This window comes from Populus trichocarpa, chromosome 12 (genome assembly GCF_000002775.5).
Source record: "Populus trichocarpa isolate Nisqually-1 chromosome 12, P.trichocarpa_v4.1, whole genome shotgun sequence".
In the NCBI taxonomy this organism is placed as follows: Eukaryota; Viridiplantae; Streptophyta; class Magnoliopsida; order Malpighiales; family Salicaceae; genus Populus; species Populus trichocarpa.
Window position 1 is genome coordinate 1,153,713 of NC_037296.2, and position 26,631 is coordinate 1,180,343.

Here is a 26,631-nt window from a genome sequence, read left to right on the forward strand (position 1 = left end):
AATAAGATGCTAAATCAGCTTTAGTCTAAACCTGATTAGACCAACTTTTGTTTATGGTAATTTTTTTTATTGGAAGATGAAAACGGCTCGGTCAAATTTGAAATACAACAGGACACAAGTCCATGTTCTCAACGTGGGTAAATTGAGAAATTAAAAGACAATTGAATAAACAGATCGGGTCCTTCACATGCACATTCAGCTATGCATGCATAGATATCAGTAATAGATTAGCAAGAACATCAATAAATCTATACATGCAAAATAAGTGGCAATGCCTAATCCTCCTGGAAATTGGATGGATCAGTCTTGGATGGATCAGTCTTGTCGTGGTGGAACTGCACTACAATGCATGTTATGTTGTCCGCACTGCCCCGTGTAAAAGCAGCCTCTGTTAATTTTCTAGCAGCTGCCTCGGGTTCTTCTGTTCTGGCAATGGAAACAGCATCCTACACATGATGCATGCGGAGGTAAGCAAAAACAGCTCAATGTCTAGAGGTTATACACAAGGAAAAGAAACCTCAGGCCAGCATCCCGCCAGCATGCCCTCTCACCAATCAGATGCTAATTCAACGCATTGTATATAGTAACCAATTATCTCTATGATAGCCAATTTACCTCGTATTCTAAGCAGTGGGCAAAAATGTGAGTGGTCCGCTCACATAATCCAGTGGAATCTCTCATCAAAAGTGAGAAAAGACACATGTATTCATGCAAATGCACTTCCATGTATCAGACAGAGAGAGAGCGAGGGTTAGCATATTTACCTCATTGGGTACCACATCCCATAGTCCATCACTTGCGAGCACAAGCAATTCGAATTCCTCATCTATTTTCTGCTCCTGAAAGAGGAAAAAAATAGAAACAAGTGCTAAATAATTTTTGTATCGATTGGAAAAATTACATACAGCTTGATCCAGGCAAGTGGAAGAAATCATAGACTGAATGCTATACCTATAGACACCAAGATAAGCAGAAGTCCATTAACAACCAGTTAGAAACATTACACAGAGCAGCACTGAAGGGAAAGAGGCCCTCAGAATACTTACTTAATTTTTAGGTCTATTATACAACATTAAAAGCTTTCCCTAATCCTTGAACCTCCATATTTTAATGAAGATTAACAATTCAAATCCCGCTTCTTTGATAAGACAATGAGGAACTACAATCTTAATTAGCCAGCACCTCCTGTTGATATTACAGTTCAATTCAGGCGATTGAGAAAAACCACCAAGATCAAAAGTCGAAACAATGAAAGCCCTACTTTTCTCCTGCTGTAAACACCGCAGCATTTATGATATAGTATCCTACATTAAGACACTTTATAAATGTATATAGTCAACTGTGGAAGGTAATTTCCTCTCCTGGATTATTCTTGTGGTGAAAGTAAAACAAATCAACAAAATTTTCAATTATCTTGCTACTCTTGCTCAAAATGAAGATTTCCTGAATTATTCCTTGCTTGTATTAAATGCTTGAAACCAAAAGAAAGAAAATTGATCACATGATCAAAATCCTTTACTGGAAATCAAAACGATATAAGATCGACATTCTGGAAAAGGGAGGATGTTTTGTAGAATACCTGGATCTCAGGTTCTGCTACAACAAATTGCTTCAACATGCGGTTACCAAAAGCACGGGACATGGCCAATACACCACCTACTCTCCAAGTGCCTGACAAGACAGTCAAAGCAGTATGATTTCAGTTTTTAGGAATTGTCTGGAACTTATCAAAATTTAACGCACAAGTTGTAGAAGAAAATAAATGAAGTTTCCTATCCCCCAAATGGAATGGCTGCAAAATTCCCGACCAAGGATCATAAAAGTGGGCATTGATCAATAGTTGGGACATTTTAAGTTACAGTGGGTTCCACCAACCAGAGACAATAAGCATTTAAAGTCAAACCGGAATGAGTAGCAAGAAGTCAAGCAGCCAATCAGGAAACCAGGGTCTGGGTAGGGATCTTCATCTCAGATACCGTTTCAGTTACTAGGCTCAAAGCTAGGGACGGCGCATAGCGTTGCACCATAGAGAAAGGTTTGCATATAGAATATAAGCACCTATTATTTGGACTCATCCCTCATAAATCACAATTCATGCCAAAATTTAAACAAATTAGATGGTCCCCGATGTCCCAACTGCAAAAGCTTTCATCCTTTCAAATGTCAAAAGCTTTTCCTTGACCATCCAAAAGGGAGGACTATTCCAAAAATGTCTACACAGAATGGAGAACCCACTGGATCAATTACTGCCACATGCAGATCAAACGAAGTGAAAATGCTTGAAAACATGTATCACAACCAGTAAACAGATCTACCCGCCCACATTACAACACCTCCAGCACTTTCAATTCTCTTCCGCTCATCGCTTCTGTTAGGCTTATGATCCTCAGATAGAGGGATCGCTGTCCAATGGAAAAGGAGAACATAAGAAAAAACATTGAAGTAACATGATAAGAGCGAAAATAACAAGGCAATTCATGAAAATTCTTGTCTAGAAAATATTTGCCAACAACTGAATGAAAAATGCAATTCATAGCATGACTAATACCTTTTCCACCCTTCGAAATCACAGTCCGTGAGTCTCCAACATTGGCAACATAAAGATGATCACCAACTAGCACTGCTGTTGAAGCAGTAGAACCATCATCACGGTAGGTATCCTTTTCAGAGTCCAAAAAGTCTACATCAGTCTGTTGATATGATTCACCTGCATGGTTATTTTACAGAACCATATCAAGCCTATTTCACACCATTTAAAGCATATTGCATAAAAAGCAAATGACAGACTCGGAACCATTATATTGGTCTCAGCTGTGTCCTATACAGACATTTAAAAGAAACTGACAACTACATGGGACCCTGCTTGAAGATGCTACTAGGCACCAACAAAACAAAAAATACTTGATAGTACTATAATCTAGCTGATATTATGCAATTCATAGTAATGAGCCAAAGAGAACTTGGATGTACTGAGAGCTAATTTGGTGTCCGTGATAAATTGTGGATGCTTCAATAGATTCTCAAACAGATGCTCCTTCAAATACTCAGCAGCACGAGAACCACCATGACCTGTGACAGTACATCATATAACTGTTAAAATTGCAAAGACACCCCTCCCCCCCTCCCCTAAAAACAGAAGAAGAACTGTTTGTTGATAAATATGTGAGATGCATGACCAACAGGGACCTGACTGATGGTCGTGATAAAGAGAGTCATGGGTTGTAGCCTACAGATTTCTTCTCTTGAATGATCCTACCTTAGCTGAAACCATGCGGCAGCTTAGGTTACAAAAATTTGACCAATTGTCTGATTATGCAATTTCCTAGGTGGAAGCTACTAAAGGAAACAGTCATGTTCATAGACACCAGGTGTTTAAACATCCCTTGAGCAGATCATAGTTTCCATGAAAATAATGGTCGGACACCTGGAGGTACATCAATAGTTGATAACCAAACTATAATGCAACATGCGTACTCTTCCATTCACTTGGTATTGGCATCTTCTAACTGGGTCAAAAATAGCCATTCAAGCAAAAAAATAAAAATTGGCAACTTCAGGAAAAGGAAGAATAATGAGAGGATCTAACCATCAAAGATTCCAAACATGCAGACTCTTTGCCCATCAATCGTGGTGTTTTTGACATCAAAGAAATCCTCCATGGTAACCCTCTTTCCCCTAAAACTTGAATACCCACAGCTCAATTCCCCTTCTTCACTGCAAAAAACATAACCCAAATTAAACGCGGCTGGGTAGAATTACATTAGACAGCTTATACCACAACGACAATTTCAACCTTGCAAGCGAGAAACTGATTACTCTAGGCGACCTCCAATAATAAGAAATTGGAGCTAATAAATACAGTGAAAATTCAAACTTTAATGGGAAGAAAAAGAACACAAGTCCTGCAATAGAGAGATTGAAATGCATAAGCACATACAAGAAACTCAAAGTATCATAATACTATAGCAATTGCATATCATTTCTTCAGCCACCCAAAGGTTAACAGCTGGCCAATCAATCCTATTTATAATTGCAGTAGCGAGTGTAAACAGGCCTATGTCCCTAGAACTCTCACCATAGATAGATACAACAGCAAATATAGAGAAACAAGAACCAACCTTTTCCACCCTCTACAAACAAATCCACCATCATCATCTTCCCCCGTCAAAAGATCAGCAGTAGGTCCCCTTTTCGCCGTGGAAACAGAATCAACCATCATACTTACACTACTCATTGTAAAAATCTGCCTATTCCACTTACAATTTACACCACGGCTTGCATTCAAACTCCTTCCAACATTGCCTAACTGCAACCTCGTTTTGCAAAATATTCCGGCTTGTACAATCACTCTCCTTATGCAGCTGCTGTATAACATCTAAATACACCTAACTATGACCTTCAATGCCAGATCTCTACCTGATCAACAGCACCTGCACAAGTCCAATAACAATATCAAAACTATCGAAAAACACCCTCAAAACTTAAAATTAAAATCCAATTAACACAAATTCAATAATTTTAGCATGGCCCTTTGAGATACAGGATTATCACATAGAATTAAAACACCCCAGATGAAAAATATTCAGAATTCTGACTCTTTTCATTCATTTTAAGCCAAAATAATCATAAACCAGCCACCTCGCCCCAACAAAAAGAAAGCATACCTTTAAATTACTATACTCAATTACTCATTAAGCTGGGAAATCAAATAAGAACAATAAAAGAGCTTTAAAACAGGAAAAATGGAAACCAGTCAAGAAATTATCAATCTTTGATAGAAAATCAAGATAGTTTTAATTTATAAATGGAAAGGATTCACGGAATGATATGGGTGGTTCAAAAAATGGAGGATCCGAATCCGAGATGCAAAAAGGAATAGTCTTTCAGAATCAACTGACTGAATGATGAATGCTGAATCATGTTGTTTCTCTCTCTAGAAACAGCAACTCTATAGGGATATAAAGAGATTCAAGAGAGATACAGAGAGAGACAGAGGTGATGTTTGGTTTTGAGTCTGGCACCGAAGAGAAGAGGAAACGTGGCACACTTCATGCATCCACTCATTTAGCTGTTTTTTCGGTGTGTACAGATCTACCTTGGTATCGAACGGTGCCAATCACAGTTTGACACCAATCATACAACACATTGAACTTTCTTTTTCGGCCAAATTGGAAGAACCTCGAACTTAAAGCTAAAAAACAAATACCTCTCTAAACTAAAATATCTTCGATTTTCTACCCTAAACATCATGATTTTATAAGGATTCTATCGACAAATTGAAGAACAAAACACATAAAATCATCTTAATTCCTCTTTATTCTCTAATAGTAAACATATATTTCTCAAGTTGCTAGAGAAAAGGATAGGAATTTGTAGGATTTTTATGAGTTTTTTCCACAATTTCCTTGAATACGGGGATATTAACTACTAACTATAAATCTAAAAGGAATGGGTTTTTTTAGTGTATAGATGTGTATTGTTTATCGTCTTACATATTATTATGGATGAACTGTGTAAAAAATTTTATTTTTTTAATTTAATTCTCAAATATTTTTTTTTTACAATTTAATTTTAATTAAAAACTAATTGATTTTGATTTCTTATGAAATGGTGAGATTAAAAGAAAAGGGATCAAAATGAAAAAGCATCAAACATAGATGGTGTGCCATAAGTTTAAAAAAATACATTTTGGTCCTCAAACTTCAAAAATAACACAAATTATACAATATTGGTACCTCAATATTTTTCAAATTCAATTTTGGTACGAAATTTTATTTTTGTTATTTTTTAGTATCTAATTGAGAGATAAGAGAAAGAGAGAAGTAGTCAAATTCTGGTGGTAGAGAGAGAGACATGTCATTGACACCGGTTTAGAACACCAGAACATACAATATTTGTGTCAAATGGTTCCATTTTATTAGGGGGTTCATATTAGGTGTATTTTTTTACCTTTAAAGTTTATGAAAAAAACATATATGAGCTCAGATTGATTTTTGATTTTGGGTTGATTTTGGTTTTTCAAATGGTTTTTTGGGTTTTTTGAGGTCATGAATAAATTTATCACTGTTCATAAGGTGTTTTTGGTCAAAAATAGATTGAAAATGGATTTTTTGGTAAAAACAACTAGGGCCTTAATTTTCTAGTCATTGTTTGGTCAGACGATGCATCGTCTATTTTTTAAAAAACAAAAATTAGGGTCGACAACAACCAAAAAAGATAGGGGCTCAAGTGGGCTGGCTTAGCCTTTGTTTTTTTTTCTAATTCTTTTTTTAGATTAATGATTTTTTATGGTTTTCCTCTTTTATTTTATTCAATTAATTTAATTTGTGTCTTTATTTCTATTATTTTTTTTCTTGAATAAAAAATTATTTTAATAAAAAAAATAGCAAACATAACTGAGTAAATGCCTCATCTTTCAAGATTAAATATTTTGATCCATACATATTTCTTGATTTTTTAATTTTTATTTTTAAGTATCGTTAATGACTTTTTATTTATTTATTAGCAAACATGGTTCTTAATTTATTTGATTACATTTATTCATAAAAAAAATGATTTGAACTCAAATATTTTAAACTACAAAAAAACTCGTTGAGAAAACCTGCCTATACAATTTTTTTATAGGAAATAAAAATATTTGACCCGCAGCAGAGCAGGGGTCACTTAACTAGTTTTTTATTGTAAAATGTTGGTTTGAGAATATTTTTACTATCAAATAAAAAATATTAATAATATTCAAATTCAACCTTTTTTTAATATATAAAATTGATGTTATAACCCAATTTTTTACCTTGATTATTCTATGTATAGTTTAGTTTTTGGTATTTAGTTTTAGTTTTAGTTTTAATATGTATAAGAAAAAAGAATAAAAAAAAAGTTTAGGAAGTGAAATGAAAAGAAAAGAGAACATGGGACAAAGATTATTAAGGACTAAAAATGATAGGCGAAGAATATACAAAAGAGGGAAAGAAGAAAAAAAATAGAAGGATCAAGCAAAATGGAAAAATTATTGAAAAAAATCATACACATTAACAAGAGGAAATTTAATTAATTAAGAATCCGTGGTAAAAAAAAAAAAACAATATATATTATTTCTCTAGTTTAGTTTTTTTTTTTTTTTTCATAGGATCCTTAGCAATATAAATACAGGGCACACACAGAGAAAAGGAGATACTATTGCAAAATAAACTAGCAAAAACCAAGTACCAGTCAAGTTTGCCTAGTTGTAGCAGTCATATTCTTAGCCTCCAATCTCCCATCTCCAGTGGAGACAAACACCGTCCACATTGATTTTTTTTTTCCAGCGTTGTTTCTCCTCATTATAACCTCTCTGATCTACTTTCAACGAACTTCAACGACTTGTAAAGGTCAATCTTAACCCCAAATGAATTTTTTTGGGTTTAGAATGGTATTAATGTGTTGCTAGTTATTGTAAACTTTGATTTCTGTAGATTGTGGATTATATATTGAATTGTGAGTTTGGTATATTTTGATTATGTATATATGATGATTTGATTTTGTGCATATATTGTAATCCATAAATTTAATAACTAAACCATTATCGGGCGTAGTTCAAAGATGTTGGCATGTGAATGAAAATTTGCTTGGTGTGCGGTTTGATTTTTATTATATTCAAAATTATTTTCAAACAAAAAATGATCTTTGGTTTTTCATAATTTTGTTGCATAATAATAACTTTTATTATTTATGAAGCTAGCCCTTGATAAATAAATAGTTTGATCCTTGTTCAATGATGTTAACAAGTGAATAATAGAAACTATATATATATATATATATATATATTGAAGTTAAAGTTTAAAATGCTTATACTCACGAACACCAATTTGATTTCTCGTGGGGGTGGAGAAAAACAAAAAAAAAAAAAATATAGGCGTTATTAATGTTATATTTTACTATTAAGAGAAATTTCAAACTAAAAAGTTTATATATTCATTTAATAAAATAAATCAAGAGTTATATATGTCAATAATTAATAATAAATTTATTAATTTCAACCAAAAATTGAGCGAGAAATAGAGATAAAGATTCATAATAAACTATTTAATCTTGTCATGGGAAGCTCTTTAAATCTTTTTTATTTAATTATACAAAAATAAGCTTGTTTTTTTTGTTAGAAAATAAATAATTTAAACTCAATTGAAAAAAAAAATATTCTTTTTGTCATTGGCTCATAATTTGATAAAAAAAAATTAGATTAAATATAAATAATCAACATCAAGATCGTTTGTTTTGGTTGTTGGGATAGTCAATAACTTTATCTTTCTTTCATTATTTTTCAATGAGATTCCCTCTTCTTTCTTAATCTAGTGACTAAAAATAAATAAAATAATATTTTAACTAAAATGACTTTTTGCATAAATTTTAGATTGGTTATGTGGTTTTCTTGCATTTGTTTTTTGTCCTCTTTCTTTGAATTTTGTTTTTTTTATTTTGTCACAAATTTCACAAATAACTCATTAAAATGGTCAAAAGGATTCAATCCGGAAAAAAACAAACAAAACTATATTTGATTTTGTCAAATCAAGCATCAACTGAGCATATAATTGTTTTACGATACCATGAGAACTCTTATACCAGGCCAACTAAAATAAATCACAAAGCTCAATTCTAGATCAATCTAATATTAAAGGAGCAGTGTTTGCACTCCATGTTTTTAAATTATATATATAATAGTTTCTTCATTCAAGTAACCAATAATTATCTAATATAACCCAAATCTAATATTTGAATTTTGAAAAATATCTCATGACAAGAAGACATTAGTATTAGAGTGTGTCTCTGGTTTTTTTTAATAATAATTTACGAAATGTGACTCTCTTATTCTTCTAATTTTACCCTTTTAATTGTCTAACCATCGATTATAACACAGAGAAATTCTATCTTCAACTAAAAAAATAAAAAGAAAATAACAAACAAAGAAAAACACAAAGAAAATAAATCTCAGTACAGGTAAAATCCATGATGATGAAGGTGTCTCATGCACTCTTCTTTTCTTTTTCTTTTTTTCAATTTTATTTAATTCGATTTAAAAAGAGTGATGGATGAATTTCATTTTGTTTTCTTGATACAAAACCAACTCAATGCAATCCATCATAAAGTAGTGCACATCCCTGGAGCATTCATTCATTATACTCTCTTTGTCAATCTTATGGACTTGTGATTAGTGTATTTCTGTACTGGAAATAATTAAGACCAGTTTATTTTAAGGTTTTAGAAGTGTTTTTTAATTGTTTTTATCTTTTCTTACTGTAAATTAATTTTTTTAGTGTTTATAAGTCATTTTAATATGCTGATGTCAAAAATAATTTTTTTAAAAAAAAACATTATTATTTTAATGTTTTTTTAAACAAAAAATACTTTAAAAAATAATCATTAATGTGAATTGTTTTTCAAACACCCCTTAAGATCATTCGTTTTAAAATCTAGCTCTGGTATCTACACGGGACAGCTCTTCTCAAGTCATGGTGGTTCATGTGGGTTAACTAAAAATAACTTAATTTAAAAATAAATTAATGTGCTTTGACTAAGTTTTTTGCAGGCTAACCAGATGGAGGTCGGCCTAAAATTTTTACCGGTTTATACTGGCCAATCATCTCCCTAGTTTTGTTAAGACTTGGTCAGACATGGATCTCAGGGTAAATAGTTCTATCACCTGAACTTATTTAAAAATTGGGCTTTGGTATGGTTTTCTTGTATTGGGCTCATTCTAATATTCAGGTCCTTTTCCATTTAATTTCATCTGCTGGGCTTAGTTTTAACCAAATCTTCTACTTGCCACGTAACTTGTTACAAATGGCCCATCTCAAAATAAAAAAGATGCGTAAAACTTCTTACAAAAAAGGGGATTTCCCCTCTCTCGATAAGGAATAGAAAGGGATAATCGGATATCAATTTTATGTGGAAAAATAACATCTCATCTCTTAGTTACATGCATTTAGGTCATTGTAGCACTGTAATTGCTAGCTTTGAATAATTTTTGAGTTTAGTAACGTTAGAGAATAATATAAATTTTATTTTGATATCTCACCTAACAGTTTAAATTTTTAAATTGAGATGATTTTTTAACATGGTATCAGAGCTTTAATGACTAAGCGGTCACGAATTCGAATCTCACTATCTCTATTTATTTGATAAAAATTAAGCACAAGATAATGAGAACTTGTGCAAGTTTCAACCTCAAAGAACTTTTACTTGAGAGGGTGTGTTAGAGAATAATATAAATCATATCATGTGATGAAATAATGTATTGTACAATATATTTAGTGTATTTACGAGTCAGAATCATTTTTTGTATCCAATTCTAAAAGGTATTTTTTAATTAATTTATACATATTAATTGATATATTTTTTTAAATGATCATAAGAGATGCACTCTATATATATATATATCAACCTAGTAAATTCATGAAACTTTAATAAATTCTTTTTAAAATCTAAAAACCTAAAACACAAACATGGTATATTGCATCGCTACTGGTATATGCTGCCTTGTAGAAAAGAAAAAAGAGAAAAAAAAATCGTGTGGGATTTTAAGATTTTAAAGTGTTCATAACACCATTAATGTAAAATAAATATATTTGACCTCGTATTTAAAAGTTTACTCATCAAATTGAAGACTTGACTCTACCAACCAAATAATTAAATTAAAATATTAATAGAAAACAATATTATAATCAAAGAATTAGTGTAATGGGTGGATTACATTAGATTTATGTTGTTCTAGATTGATAAATTTCATAGTTGTTTAGTAATGTAGTACATTGTATTTTTTAAAAGTATTTTTTATTAAAATATATTAAAATAAATGATTTTTTAAATTTTTTATTTTTAATACCAACATATTAAAATTATAAATATACTAAAAAATTCATCTATTTTCAAGTAAAATATTAATAAAAAAATACTTTAAAAAGTCAAGCCGTATCCATCATTACCACCTAGCTGTTGTCTTAAAATACAAATTTGGTCTTAGAAGGTAGTGTATGTTTTTTCCTACAGCCTTCTCTTCCATTTTGCTATTCCTTGTCTGATGCGTATGCCATGGTCAACGCTTGGTGCTCTCGTACAAATTTCCACGCCATGGTTTCCTGTAAGGTAAAGCACTGCCGTCAAGTTGAATCCATTGGAAAATTATCGTGTCAATCTAAATCAATTAATTTAATAAAAATAGAAAAAATTCTTTAAAAGTAAACTCCAAATTACTGAAAACTCGTTTAAGCCAAACCAAATTAATATTTTTTTTTATAATTTAACAAAACTATTTTGAAAAAATTTTAATTTTTTTTTACTTTAAATTAATATTTTTTTGATATTTTCAGATCATTTTAATGAATTGATATAAAAAATAATTTTTAAAAAATAAAAAATATATTATTTTAATATATTTCTAAATAAAAAATATTTTAAACAGTAATCATATAAAAAAACATTTTTTCTCTGTATGTGCAGTGATAAAGACAAATAAACATTTTTTTTTCTCTTTTGGTTAGTAGCAATTTTTTTCATTTTTTTCAATCCTTTTCAACTTAATAAATAAATAAAAAGTTAGTTGCACAGGTGTGTCTTTAATTTTATTTTAATTATATTTTTGTTGTTAGCACTGTGTTTTGTCTTTTTAAGAAGGGCGTGAACACTTTAATTGCCTACTCAAAAAGTTTTCTAATTATGCCCCTAACTTTTGCGAAATTCTGTGATTTTTAATCCAATTTGCAAGATCTCTATCACATGCAATAGATACAACTAGCAATCTGATGCATGTTTCTCGCGAATTAGATTTTTTTTTCAACGCGGATTTTTGAAACATGTTTTTTATATAAATAATTAATTATAAATAAAAAGATTTATACATGTATTTAATTAAATAAATTAAAAATTATTTATACTAATAAATAAATAATTTTTTTTAACAATGATTAAAGACTAAACTGAAAAAATTAAAAAATATTTTAAATCACGATATTTTATCTCACATTATAAATTATGTACATGATTTTGTTTGATAACTTAATTTATTAAAATTAATGTTTTATTTAATAAAATAATAGTTAAAAAATATATATATGAATACCAAAAAAGTGAGAGAAAATCAAATAATGTTTTTTAAGAAGAAGAACGCCTCCTCATGTCAAAAAAGAAAATGCTGAAATCTTACTAATAAACCAAGCAAGAACCAAATCTTATTACATTAAAAAACTTCATAAAAATAGTTAAAATTGAAGAAGAAAAATAGCCATTAAAAGTTTTTAATAAGAAAATAATATTAAAAAAATGAGACTAGAAAAAAAAAAAAAACTACAGGACGCAGTCTTGACCTGGATGGTCCAACGTGCCGAGACTTGAAAAAAAAGCTCGGACAGATAATTTTTCTTAAGTAAGACCACAGAGGAGAATGCCTCCTCTAGTCAAAAAAGAAAATGTTGACATCTTACGTGTAAAGTAAGCAAGAATAAAATCATATTATATTGAAAAACTTCTTAAAACAGTTAAAACCGAAGAAGAGAAATTAGCAAATAAAAGTTTTTAATAAAAAACAATATTAATGACTAAATTTAAAAAAATATATAAAAAAACAAAAATAAAAAATCAAGAGCACGGGCTTGACTTGGGTGGCCTAACACACCTAGATTTAAATCAAACACGAGCAGTTGGCTTTGGTTTTTTTTTTTGAAAAAAATTAGCAAGTGATGCTTATCACTGCTGGCCAAGTTACAAGCTTTTGAAGGGTTGCCAAAAACCCAGGCCGCACATTTTTTGCAAGACAAACTTGATTTTCATCTTGTTTTAATATAATACATCGTATAAATCTTACTAAACTCATCTATACCTCAAATAACAAAAAGAACGTGAAAAAAAAACAAATTAACTTTAAAGAAAATAAAAATTTTTAATCTTAATTTATTATCATGTGCCATGAAAATGACAAATAAAACATAAGATCTTATTCATATCGAATCAATATTTTTTCACGGTTAAAATTAATGTCAACCAAGTTTTTTTTTTTAGTTGTAGCAAAAATTCATTAACTCAACTATTTAGTAAGTGACATAAGGGTAAGAGCTTGATATCAAGGAGTTTGTTTTTCTTGTGGTCTCAAGTTCGAACCCTATGGTTGCTAATATGATGGTCACTGGAAGTTTACATGGTCATTAACTTCAGGGCTCGTAAAATTAGTTTAGATACATACAAACTAACTCAAACACTCACATCAATAATAATAAAAAAAATGCATTAACTCTCTTGGTGGTCCAACATGCATGAACTTAAAAAATACACAAGCACTCACCTTTAGTTTTTTTTTGAGAAAAAAAAAAGCAAGTGATAAGTCGCTAGTGGCCAAGTTCAAAGCAATTGAATGGCTACCAAAAAGCTAGGCCACATATTTTTTTGTAAAACAAACTTGAAAAACATCATATGCATCTTACTAAGCTTATCTATGCCTCAAATAACGAAAAGATGGTAAAAAAAATAATCAAAATCAACTTAAAAAAAAGATAATTTTCTATCTCAAATCTACTATCTGGTGTGATGAAAAGGGCAAATAAAACATGGTTAAAACTCTCATCATTGATTGGACGTTATCAATATCAAAATCAACATTTTTTCACAGCCAATATTGATACGAACCAAGCTTTTTTATATATATATAGATAAAATTCATCAACTCTCTTTGCAGGAACTAAAAACATAAATAATATAAAATTTTACTCCATAGTTGAATGTTCAAAAAATTAAAATTTAAAAAGTAGGATCACCCAAATAAACTTTTCACCTTATTTTTTAAATTGTCACCCATTTTCTGCTCTTTTTTTTCACTTCGGTTTTCTTTCTTCAAAATTTGCCCTTTTCTCAATAAATTTGCTTAATATGCTATGCCTATCATTGCACTAGAATATATAAATAATTAAATATATCAATGTATATAATCACAGCACAGGTTAATGAAATACATATCTTTTAACATGATTAATTGAGTACCCGGACAATTATATAGTAAGAATTTACATTATCAAGGACAAAATGTTGCCTGATGTGGACCAATATTTTAGGTTTTCGGTGTACTGATAAAAAGACACACGACTTTACAACTTTATATTTACATGACTAAGATCAGAGATTCTCTCGTCATATAAATTTTACATTTTCATTCATCATAGACGTTCCTAGTCTACTACTAATATTTAATGAGCTATGAACCTTCATTTATCAATCATAAATATTATACAATGCAAATATATAATAATATACAATACTATTTTTTATTTAAAAAATACCCACATATATAGATATATCATCCTTTAGTTGAATTTACACTTATTTATCAAGTTTTTAAAAAATATAATTTACATCCCGAGTTAATAAATTTTTTTAAATTTAATAAAATAATCAAATTAAATTGAAAAATCAATGAAACAAAACATTTCTTCTTTTCTCTTTTCAATTGATGGTTTCTATCTCTTTCATACAATATATATATATATATATATTCTAAACACTAATCACAAAATCAAACACAAAATATTAGAATGTGAAATTACTGGGTCTATAAACCTACATAATTTTTATTTAAATAACGAGAACGTTTCACTGACCTGGAAGTTCTTTACTCATAAAAATCCAACAAATGAAGCAGCACATCTCATCCCTCCTCAATTCAGGATGCCCTCAAGACCAATCATAAATGGATGAGAAACTGGTGGGGGAACTCAGCTGACTCACTAGAGTCAGCTGAGCCGGCAACTTCAAGGCGCCGGGCTGGAGGGCACAAAGGGAAAGCGAGTCCCTTTGACCCTTTGTTATGTTGTTATATTTTCCAGAGCGTTAGATCATTTTAGTCTTGGAGTTTCTTCAACAAATCCGTATTTACGCCTTCCATATGAATTCGAAAAATTCATCCAGATATTAATTGAATAATTAAATTATTCACATAAAACCCAGCAAATAAAATCATTTATGAATAATGACATCCTTGATATTATTATTTTTTAATTGGAGTTTTGATGTGTTTTTTTTATCTCATTTCTCTTATTTATAAATAAAAATAAAAAAAACAAGAAAAGAAAAGAAAAACTTCAAGAGCATACTGAAGCTCTAAGTTTGATACCATCATTATCATGAAAAAATACCAACAAAACAAATCTAATAACATTAAAAATATTCAGCAATAAAGATCTGGGTGGACTACATATATTGTCAAAGGAAAGTGAGCCTCCCGCTTTCTTTATGTAACAAGTGTTGCACATTTGATTCATCATTAGTGATATTTTTTGATGTGGTTAAATTTATCTCGTCGAGATTTTTTTATGTCATTACTAATACCATAATTAAAGTTTCGATATGAGTATGACTCATAAGTATCTTTCTAATAACTTTTTTAAGATATCATAATTTTGAATAACGAGAAACGTGTAAATTATGTTATTTTATTATTTTTTTAAATTATGTTTTTTTGCTAATATTTTTAAAAATATCTTATAGTTAAAAAAATATTTTTAAAACTAACTCATCAAAATAATTTAAAAATAAAAAAAATAATTAATTTAAAATAAAAAAAATTCAAATTCCTTAAAAAAACATGACCAAACCAAATAAAATACAAACAGCCCTTTAGACGGGCAGACATTCAGGGAAAAGGTTGTAAGAAATCGAATCTCTGCCTGTAGTTTTGACTTGTGTTAAAAAAAAAACAAAACCGTACATAACAATGTACGCTGTCCAATTAGGCGCTCTTTCCTAACAAATATGGTGCCAGCTCAGCTGTGGTCTGGTCATCACAGGTCACGTGAATTCAAAATCCCTCCGGTTCCTCTTCTTTGACCGTTCCATGCTCTTGCATTTTCCAGATGCTACATTAGATCCTGAGTTGACCATTTCAATGACTCGCTGGGATAGATTTTAAAAATTTACTTTGATGGGATTGTTGGATTCACTTTTAATTGTGGAAAATCGATTTTTACTCCATTCAACACTGTACTGCGTTGATGATGACAACATTGTCTCAAAAATCCCGTCCAAAATTAATATACTATTCACATCCGTTTATTAATTTTTTAAAATATTTTTCATTTAAAAAATGTTAAAATAATTTTATATTTTTTTAAAAAATTATTTTTAATATCAACATATTAAAATAATTTAAAAATAAAATAAAAAAATTATTTAATAAAAACACCTTTACATTAGAAAAACAAAGGGTAGCTTGACCATGTGGTAATCAGTGTAAATTGTGTTTAGCATGTAAAATTATAAAAAAATAATGTTTTTTCATAAAATATACAAGAAATTTAAACCATTTAGCCAATAAAATAAATTATAACGAAGGTTGAGTATCTTGAAAATTGTGTAAAGAGATATTTTTTAATTTCTATTTTATTTTTTATTTTTTCGACCTCTTTAAAATTGGCAGTATCATGGTGTGGATTTTCTGGTAAGATGGCAAGTAAGTTGACCAGTGAAAAATTGATGGCCTGAAGGAATATAATAAACTAATATTATGTGCGTGAGAAAAATGTTAGACCTCCTATTAAATTAAGAAAATAATTTTATCACATTATTATGAAGGGTTGACCTGGCTTTTAAAAAAATAATGTTTATATAAAGAAACGATTCCAATCCTGTGAATAAATGAAATAAAATAAAAGCTAATAGCTCATGTAAATTATAATAAGCAAATATTATATAGACAATAGAAAAGTTCAAAAAGCCATTTTATTTATAATGCTTTAAAATAATTCTTTAATATTAACATATTAAAACAATAAAAAAAAATTAAAAAACATCATATCAAAACCATAAAAAATTTATATATTTTTATTTTTTAATATATTTTTTAATAAAATCATTTTTATATATAATCATGTTACCATTAGAATTGATTAGCAGAATGTCTAAATGAATTTTAGAGTTATTTGAAATTACGTTTGTAATTAGATATGTTTTAAAAATATATTAAATATTAAATTAATATTTTTTATTATTTTTAAAAATATTTATCATATTGATACTAAAAATAAAATAAATAATTTTTTTAATAAATTTTTAATAAAAATTATTTAAAAAAAAACAGCCTTCATCGCAGTACCAAATACACTTGTCTTAGGCTCCTGCCTCAGACAGCCACCCCCTTTGACAGCAACTCGCTTTGGACTCTTTTTTTTTTTTTTTTTTTCTCTATCTAAACTAAAGTATAATAAGCCAAACCAATAAGAGAGAGAGTAAACGCTTCAAAGATGGGACCTATACACATTTTCCAGGAAACTTCCTCCTTTCCTCAATCACATGAATGATTTCAGAAAAAGCAAGTCTTTTTATCGTCCTTTGATAATAGCTGACAAAACCCAGTTTTTGTTTTTCATCGATCACTTTGATTTCATGCTCTTCACTGGTATGTCTCTTCCTTTCTCTCTTAAGACCCCTTCCTTTATTCTTTATAAATCCTGTCTTTCTCTTACAAGTACTATGTATCTGCTTCTGTTTGTTGAGTTTCAGTTTATTTTCCTCTGGGGTGTTTTAGTTCTGCTTATCTTAGTTCCCCCCCCCCCTTCTGCTGATGTTTTCTTTTTGCTACAAATTCTGATCACTGTTAGGTATCTGTTTGATACTGAAAAATCTTTTTTCCCGAAACGTAACTTTCTCAAAAGAAAAAAAAACCTTCATTGTATGCACCTGTCTATTGCTTGTCAAGATATTATTATTGGAAGGATGCCAGTGTCATATCTGCATTTGTGTGTCTTTTGGAATATCTCTAAAGGTGTAACCCTTATGTAATTCTAAATTTTCAAGTCTTTGATTAACTACACCATTTCCTTGAGTCTATAAAAATTCAGCAAATCTGTGAGGATAATGTTTCTGAATTTGTTTTATCCAGTGTTACATAACCCATTTTGTGTCTTAACACTCGTTTAGGCATTAGAGTTATTGTTTCTATCATTTTTTAGTTAATATATTCATGACCTAGGTAGGGTTGCATTTGCTGGAGCAGGGTTGAAACAGGACTGCATTAATACGAGTTCTTTTAATTTTGTACTACTCTATTGTTCTTTCTTGCAGAGGTTGGCATTTGAGTACTGTAGTGTGCAGTGTGTGAAGAAGTTTCTTGGATTTAATTTATTGATCAAAGGTTGAATTTTTCATTGTGGACTGCGACTTAAATAAGACAGTCATGAATCATCCACAAGAGAAGTTTGTGAGGTTGGTTCTTTTCTACACTACAGATGTTTGTTAACTTTAGTGTATTATAGCGTTTTTATGCTGGAGTTGAAGGAACAATTGCAATATTTCACAAGTACATTTCTTACATACGCAAGCAAAAGAGAAATATTTTGTTTACTTGGAAAGAGTACTAATTCCTTGCTTTTAAGAGTGAAGTTCTGTATCACTGTTCCATCATACATGTCTTCGTAGAAATTATGGCCTAATATTAGCTTACCGAGTTTTGTTGTTATATTGGCACCAACATTGAAATCGCCACTTATCATAGATCTTATAATAGGAATGGACTGTTCTGTAATTTGTTACTAGCAACTTTTAACTGCCCATGTCACTACCTGTTTCCTTTCTCCCCAACCATCTTTCATCGCTATTGTTATTTCACATCTAATAGTTTGCATCCAGGTGTGATCTTTAAATGTTATATGATTTCATTGACACAATTTATGCTTCTTGTGGTTGCTGATTGCATATAGGATGTTCCAATTTAAGTAGATGGTTTAGAGTGAGGGTAACCCATTATGTTGGTGGTGTGTTGTTCAGGTTTCAAGATTGGAAGTCAGAGAAAAGTACTGAAGGGAATTATTCTGCAAGTAATGTTATGTATCCAGGAAAAATTAGAACCACAATAAGCTCAGTTTCTGAGAAGTTTCAAAGAGGATTGGAATCTGGCTCTTCAAGCTTTAACAAGATTAGAAAATCATTAAAATCATATTCATTCAACAGTGAGGTTGCTTCGAGAAAGAAAATTCTTGACCCACAAGGGCATTTCCTTCAAAAGTGGAACAAGATATTCGTACTGTCATGCTTGATTGCTGTTTCACTGGATCCTTTGTTTTTCTATGTCCCTGTGATTGATGATGGTAAGAAGTGTCTTTCTTTGGACCGCACGATGGAGATTACAGCAAGTGTTTTGCGTTCTTTCACGGATATCTTTTATATACTACATATTATCTTTCAATTTCGCACTGGATTCATTGCTCCCTCATCCCGGGTATTTGGAAGAGGTGTTTTGGTCGAGGATACTTGGGCAATAGCTAAGAGATATCTGTCATCATATTTCTTAATTGACATTCTCGCAGTTCTTCCACTCCCGCAGGTAAAATAAACTTCTTTGCCCTGCCTATACACTCTTTGTGGCATACTTGTCAGATGGTACTTACAAAGAGGACTATATTTCATTTGGCCTCAATCTCATTTTTCCTAAGGTGACTTTGGAAGAACTTGTTTCCTGTTTATGACATCATTTTTGGACCCTGAACTGTGAATCGGGATTATTTGAGATTGTTATATGATATATCTGTGGGGAAATCTATGGAAATTCAACATCCAATTATTGAAGTTCTTGTATATCCTTTTAATCAATCGCGTGCTAGTTGTACTGTGAGACACACACGCGCACTATCCATGTGGCAGAAACCAGGAGGATAGCTTTATTGCCCCAAACTAAACACATAATTTGGCATTTTATGAAAGCAAGCTGTTTGAAGAGCAAAAGTTTCAAGATTATTGCACTTGGGAAACTTTTACATGTCAAAATGTTGGCTTAGTCGACATTGCTATTTGTAGAGTTTGATGTTATTTGTGGGCTTCTAACTTGCTGCTCAATGTCCAGGTGGTGATTTTAATTATCATTCGAAAAATGGCCGGCTCAAGAAACTTGAATACAAAGAACTTGTTAAAATTTGTTGTCATCTTCCAGTATGTTCCAAGGTTTATGCGAATTTATCCATTATATAAGGAAGTTACAACTTCTGGCATCCTTACAGAAACTGCATGGGCTGGAGCTGCATTTAATCTTTTTCTGTATATGCTTGCGAGTCATGTGAGTTTGATTTACTCAACTGGTATCCATTTTATTGTAAAATAGATGAGAGAAATTTACATGCATGCACCACTTGTATTTTTTCTGTTTCATAAACTATCCATACTGTAGTTTTTATTGAGATCAACTGAAGATGAGTTGTTAAATAAACTCTAATTACCAAACAACTACAATACTAATAAAAGTTTCAAGGGAATGCATTGTAAACTTAGGTGGCATCAAAAGGATGATCAACTATGTGTACTGCTATATATAATGATATTCACTTTTCATTATACAATTATTTCAGTAACTCTGCAATTTTTCCATTTGTTTACTTGGACAATTCATTAGCTTGTCCTTTAATTTGACATGCAAACTGCATTCATGTTTTATACATTTTAATGTTTTATATGATCTTGACCTGTGCTCATATCATCTTTTTTTTTCTCTTTTTATTGGCATGGATTTGGTGCTTGACTCACTCTATTGAACAAGTAATGATAGTTGGGTTGATGGATAATAGAAGACGAAAATGAAAGTGGTCGTAACATTTCATAATTGTTTTTTAGCTTTCGTCATTGTCTTTCATGAATTGATTTCTTACTAAAATTTGGTTAAATTCCGCATGCTGTATTATGCCAATTTATTTATTTTGAGTCCGAACAATTAGTTGTAATTGGAAGTGAATCTTCTGGCCTGAGCATAATTTTTGGAGTACTAATTGGTTTAGCTCAAATTTTAGGTACTTGGAGCCTTTTGGTATTTGTTTTCAATAGAACGAGAAACAAATTGTTGGAGACAAGCCTGTGGGAAACATGCTGGATGCAGCCGTGAACTTTTGTTTTGTGACACAGCTGGTAGTGTTGGAAATCTCTCATTTCTGGATAATTATTGCCCGATAATAACCCCAAATGAAACAGTCTTCAATTTTGGAATATTCCTTGATGCCCTTCAGTCTGGTGTTGTTTCGTCGTCCATGGATTTTCCACAGAAGTTCTTTTACTGTTTTTGGTGGGGCCTGCAAAACCTGAGGTATGTATATGTATATGCTTTCTTCATGAAGATGTCTTGCTTTATTCAATTGGGTGTGTGGTGTTTGTGCTACATCATTCAGTGCCCTTAGTCGCTGTCTTACACTTGAAGTGATCCCTGGTGGAGGGGACATGGTGGGATTTATGCCAGGGGCATGGGACATTTCTGTTGTCATTTAACTTGTTCTCACATTTGATGTAGTGTGGGAAGAGGGAAGCAGTAGAAAACAGAAATTGCAGCAGAATAATGGTTAAAACTAGGATAAAAATTGAAGTTGGAACAAGATAATAGAATTTAGGGTTCATAAGAAACCTCTAGAAGCTGAATAGATTGATAGAATAACAAAGAACTACGTTTTAGAATCCTAGAAGTTTATTTATATTTGTTTAAGCTCCATATCCTTGTAGGAAAATGATTCCTAGTCTTAGTCTCCGAGAAAAACTACATGGCCTACAAAGGAAATACTTTAAAAACTCACATTCTAATCGCATGACCCTAGATTAATTAAGTAATCCTAATGTCAAAAATATAATAAAATAAATTCTGAATGAAGCTCTTGCATCATTCTATCCGGGCATGAAGAAACTCGTCCTCAAGTTGAAATCATTATTGCCTCAATCTCGTGTCCAATCAAGAGTTGCCAACCTTTTTCCTTTGGCATTTCAAGTACATATCAAAACTAAATAGTTGTTTCCTTTAACATATGGTAACACTAGCACAACAAACTTGACCTTGTAATTTATTCCTCACCCGTTGTTGTCTTGGGCAGCACAACCTTTCATTGTCAACATACACAACCAACATATAATCTTTGCAAAAGCTTAGATTTGAGGTTCTATCAAGCACACAGTCAAAAGGGATCACCATATCATAGACCAATGTATTCCTTTTGTTGAATTGCTACTATGATATTCTTTTCTAACTTGACTTTACTTTGGGCTTTTCAATGAGGGCATCCTATGGATCATTACTTTCATTGTTGCTACCATAACTAACATCATAATCATCATCAAAATAAACATCATAACTAACCTGGTAATTTGTAGTTGCAAACCCTAGAATGTTCTTATAGAAATATTGTGGTTTATGTTCTGCATAGGTCTTGGCTTTATTGATGAAGCTTAACTCTCAACAAATTTAATTTTAAAGGATGACATCTTGGAAAAAAAATTAATAAAAAAACTTACAAAAGAAAAAAAAAGCAACAAAAATAATGGAGATAAAATTTGATAGAAAAAAGCCCAAGGATGATGAAATTTGAAAAACACAATTAAAAAAAATGATCACAAACAAAATAAATAACAATTAAAAGAAAGAAGATCAAATTTCAAAGATTAAAAAATAATAGGTGGGTGACATTAAGATTCTTTTGTAATTTGATAGATTATTCACAGATTAAAAAATAGTAGGGGTGGAATTGAAAAAAAATGTAATTTTATAGCTTATTATAAAATAAAAAAATTGTAATAAAAAGGATATGAACCAAATGTAAAGGAAAAGGAAATTGAAGGGGTTGCTCTAAAATTTTGTAAGGGCGGTGCAAATTTCGAGGTAGGGAGAGAAGGAAAAAAAAGAAAAGGTTTCCAGCGCTAAACCAGCGGCGCTTCGGATACATGCGTCGAGCCACCATGTGGAGGGCACCGAGATCTTCCAAATGCCGCTTCGGAAGGCGGCATTTGGTGACCAGACAACTTCACACGCACCTACAAGTTTTTTTTAAATAATATTTAATATATGCCAATTACAATAATACCCCTGAACGGCCTCCAAATCCACAACAAAATCAATGTAAAATGACCAAAAAACTCTTTCGAGAGAGTTGTATTGTTTTTGTCTTCAAGGACATCAAAGTAATTGTACTATTCCCGAAAAAAATGAAAGGACAAACACCCGTGAGCCAAAAGCATTAAATTTTTTTATTCCAAGGCTAAAGTAGTAATTTTACTGTGCATAAAAAGGAAAATAACAAATATAATCCCATACAATATGTTAAAGACAATTGTGTCATGGTAAAAAGACAATTTTACCCCTAAAGCTTAGTACGTTTTTTTTTTCCAAGGGAAAATTTGTAATTACACTATTACAATAAATAGTAATTTGTTTCTTGATGCTTGATGCACAATGACTTAGCAGATTTTTTTTGTTTTGTTAATGGTATTAAAAGGGTTCTCTGATATCTCATGTGTGCCTTTTGCAGTTCTCTTGGTCAAAATCTTAAAACAAGTACCTACGTTTGGGAAATCTGCTTTGCAGTTTTCATTTCTATCTCCGGCTTGGTACTATTTTCATTTCTCATTGGAAATATGCAGGTTGGTGTTCTTTTCTTTATTTGATAGCTCTTCGTAATGCAATTATATGCAGAGGATAGAGTTGAACTGGTTTCTAATATCAAGCAGGATTTCATTCAATTTTTAATTGTTGGGAGCATACATCGTATGCTTACATGCTATGATCTCAAAATCGAGGCCCACAAACACCTGATCAAGCATTCTTTGATCAGTAATTAAAAGGACTTGTGATATAGGTTGAATTTGATGTTTATTAGGAGGGTAGCTTAATCGCAAGCGGAATCTCATTAATAATATGAAGGTGGTTGCATTTATTTTTTTTACTTTCTCATCCTTTTTTTTTCAATTTTAATTCTTACTTTTGAAAAAAAAGAAGAAAAGAACAAGTATCTGCCATGCTGCTTTAAGAATAGTATGTAGGATTCTTGTGCACCATTGTCACCAATGACATGCTCCTTGGGTGGTTTGCTTTTTCATTATCAAAGGGGTGCCATCTTGATTTTTGGACTATTTAAGGAACATGGGTTCTTGAAAGTTCATTAATAGTTTAGTTTCCAATCAAGCATGTGATATTAGTGAGTGAAATGGTTGAGACAGCTTTTAATTTTACGCCCTCTATATATTTTATGAGCTGATGAACTGAAACTACTCTTAATCAGACTTATTTGCAATCCACAACTACAAGATTGGAGGAAATGAGAATCAAAAGAAGAGATGCAGAACAGTGGATGTCCCATCGCTTGCTTCCTGATAGTATAAGGGAACGGATCAGACGGTATGAACAATACAGATGGCAAGAAACTAGAGGTGTTGATGAAGAGATGCTTGTTCATAATCTTCCCAAGGACCTTAGAAGGGACATTAAACGTCACCTCTGCTTGGCTCTGCTCATGAGAGTGAGTTCTTCCTCTTTTTTGTAGTTTTCCATTGGTGTTGCATATGATCTTGATTAGACCGATTTTTCCCTTCCTACTTATTTTCTACTACCTGCAAATGTTGGCTTAATCACTTCTCATTGGAAATGTTCTTTGGATCAGTAGCCTATAGTGTAATTTTCCAATTTATTTCATGTGCCTTCTCTTTCTGTGTATTCACTCGTGTTAGTACGTATTCTGTTCAGAGAAAAAAATGCTTACATTTGAAGATTATGTATATTGTTTCCAGCTTTTGTGCTTTTACTGAGCTGTTGCAGTACACTGCTTTTAGCCGCTCTGGAATCTTTTTCTCTATATAATGAACTTTTTATATTAACAAAAAACTGCTTCTTTTCTGGGGAGGGATAATAGATAGCTTGACTTGTTCATTTTGTAATTAACATCTTTGAGTAGCATTTTCTTGAGATGCTAGTTAACCTGCATTTTCATTGTAAATCTTGAGGACTGTTTAGTACTGTTACTGGAGATGACTTGTGTAGTTGTGTCATGGCAATCCTGCTAAACCTGCCTTCGTGGAAAAAGGTTTATTTTTTAGTTGATTCCTAATGGGGAAAAAACCCGTAAGTGTTATATGAAGTGGTTCAAGTTCTTAATGACCACTCAGTTCATGCCTCAAAATGGATGTCTTAACTAGTCATTTTCATACGCATGCATACCCCATGACTCACAAAGAAGAAAGGCTGCCAGAAATTACTGAGTTGAATTTCCTTGCATCGTTGGGTGATTACTTGATGTTTATTCTGTTCTCATTTTCTGTGCGTGCTTCTCAGGTGCCGATGTTTGAAAAAATGGACGAACAATTACTAGATGCATTGTGTGACCGTCTCAAGCCAGTCCTATACACAGAGGAGAGCTACATTGTTCGTGAGGGAGACCCAGTTGATGAAATGCTCTTTGTTATGCGGGGCAAGCTATTAACCATAACCACCAATGGTGGAAGAACTGGCTTCTTCAACTCTGAGTACCTTAAGGCCGGTGACTTCTGTGGAGAGGAACTTCTCACATGGGCTTTAGATCCCCAATCCTCTTCTAATCTGCCCATCTCAACTAGAACAGTTAGAACCATTACAGAAGTTGAAGCCTTCGCTCTAATGGCTGATGACTTGAAATTTGTTGCTTCTCAATTCCGGCGGCTTCACAGTAAGCAGCTCCGACACACTTTCAGGTTTTACTCGCAGCAGTGGAGAACATGGGCTGCTTGTTTTATACAGGCTGCATGGCGTCGCTATAGTAAAAAGAAGCTCGAAGAGTCTCTCCGGCAAGAGGAAAATAGATTGCAAGATGCATTAGCGAAAGCTAACGAGAGTTCACCAAGTTTAGGTGCTACAATATATGCCTCAAGATTTGCTGCTAACATTTTGCGTGCTCTACGACGCGGTGGCAATCGCAAGGCAAGGGTGCCAGATAGAGTTCCACCCATGCTGCTGCAGAAGCCAGCAGAGCCTGATTTTACTTCTGAAGAATGATTGGAAAGGTAGGCCACTTTTCATGATTTTGTGCTTCTGATAAAAAATAGGAAAAAAAAAAAAAACACCAAGAGGTTGGGACAACGTTGTGGTAGATTGCTGTTGTTGGTTGGGTGTTACGAGGTCTGTATATGTATATCATGTTGTATATGTAAGTGTCCAATTGTTTTTGTCACCTTTTCCTGAGTTGATTTATGTTCACAATTTCGAATGGAAAAATCTAACAGGATGTAACGAATTTAAATTTAATGCATAGAATTGTGTATGAATGTGCAAACTATCTGTTGAACTCGGATTGAGACTGGGTTGCTCTTGATGGGACAAACTTAAAATTTAAGTTTCATGTAATTTTTCAGGATTTTGAATTCATAGAAATTATTAAAATGTTAGTTTGTAATAAAACAAATTGACATAGAACTAATAATTGTAAGAAAATAGGAAAACTTCTTTGTAGAAAATATAGAAACCTCTCTGCTTAAAAATGTGTGTTTTTCTTGTGTGATTACACTGGTTATATAAGCACGTGTAATAATAAAAGTCTTAGGGCTTTCCCTGATTGATTTTGATTTCCATACAATGGTTTTTGTTATTGCTTTTGGTTGGTTTATATGGTTGTTTGTATGAGTTTTTGGTATAAACTCGTTAATGGCAACTCATTGTAGAAGACATATTAGGCCATGGAATTTTAATTTGATGCTCTATGATAGAGGAACTTATGTTCACAACTTCAGATTAGAACAGAATGTGTGTATTGAGAAATAATAATTTGTGTTTGAGTTCGTTTTATGTTCATAATTTACAACCTTCCGTAGACAATACCAAAAAACATGAAATCTGCACCTAACATTAACTTTGGTACATGGAATAAATCTGAAAAA

General features: G+C 31.5%; 2 protein-coding genes across 5 annotated transcripts; one reads left to right on the forward strand and one right to left on the reverse strand.

Annotated features, from left to right (window-relative positions):
- Nucleotides 1-45: 45 nt before the first annotated feature.
- Nucleotides 46-5,295, reverse strand: LOC7493185 (probable protein phosphatase 2C 76). 2 transcript variants are annotated; one of them, XM_024581854.2, is made up of 9 exons: nt 4,899-5,295; nt 4,119-4,430; nt 3,587-3,714; nt 2,971-3,069; nt 2,549-2,707; nt 2,316-2,402; nt 1,580-1,671; nt 765-839; nt 46-446 (listed from the first exon to the last, which is right to left on the reverse strand). In XM_024581854.2, exons 2-9 carry the CDS (start codon nt 4,373-4,375, stop codon nt 276-278), a joined length of 1,068 nt encoding a protein of 355 aa, XP_024437622.1. In that variant the 5' UTR covers nt 4,376-4,430; nt 4,899-5,295; the 3' UTR covers nt 46-275. The 2 variants fall into 2 exon arrangements, with proteins under 2 accessions (XP_024437622.1, XP_002318384.2); XM_002318348.4 differs by having other exon boundaries at nt 4,665-5,295.
- An 11,929-nt stretch (nt 5,296-17,224) lies between these two features.
- Nucleotides 17,225-26,030, forward strand: LOC7489824 (cyclic nucleotide-gated ion channel 1). Of its 3 annotated transcripts, none has more exons than XM_002317724.4 (8): nt 17,226-17,401; nt 18,067-18,207; nt 18,769-19,324; nt 19,841-20,050; nt 20,775-21,064; nt 23,262-23,373; nt 24,012-24,248; nt 25,058-26,030. In XM_002317724.4, the coding sequence occupies exons 2-8, from the start codon at nt 18,179-18,181 to the stop codon at nt 25,751-25,753; spliced, it is 2,130 nt and encodes a 709-aa protein (XP_002317760.1). In that variant the 5' UTR covers nt 17,226-17,401; nt 18,067-18,178; the 3' UTR covers nt 25,754-26,030. The 3 variants fall into 3 exon arrangements, with proteins under 3 accessions (XP_024438187.1, XP_002317760.1, XP_024438186.1); XM_024582418.2 differs by lacking the exon at nt 17,226-17,401 and adding an exon at nt 17,461-17,603; XM_024582419.2 differs by lacking the exon at nt 19,841-20,050 and having other exon boundaries at nt 17,225-17,401.
- The last annotated feature ends 601 nt before the right edge of the window (nt 26,031-26,631 follow it).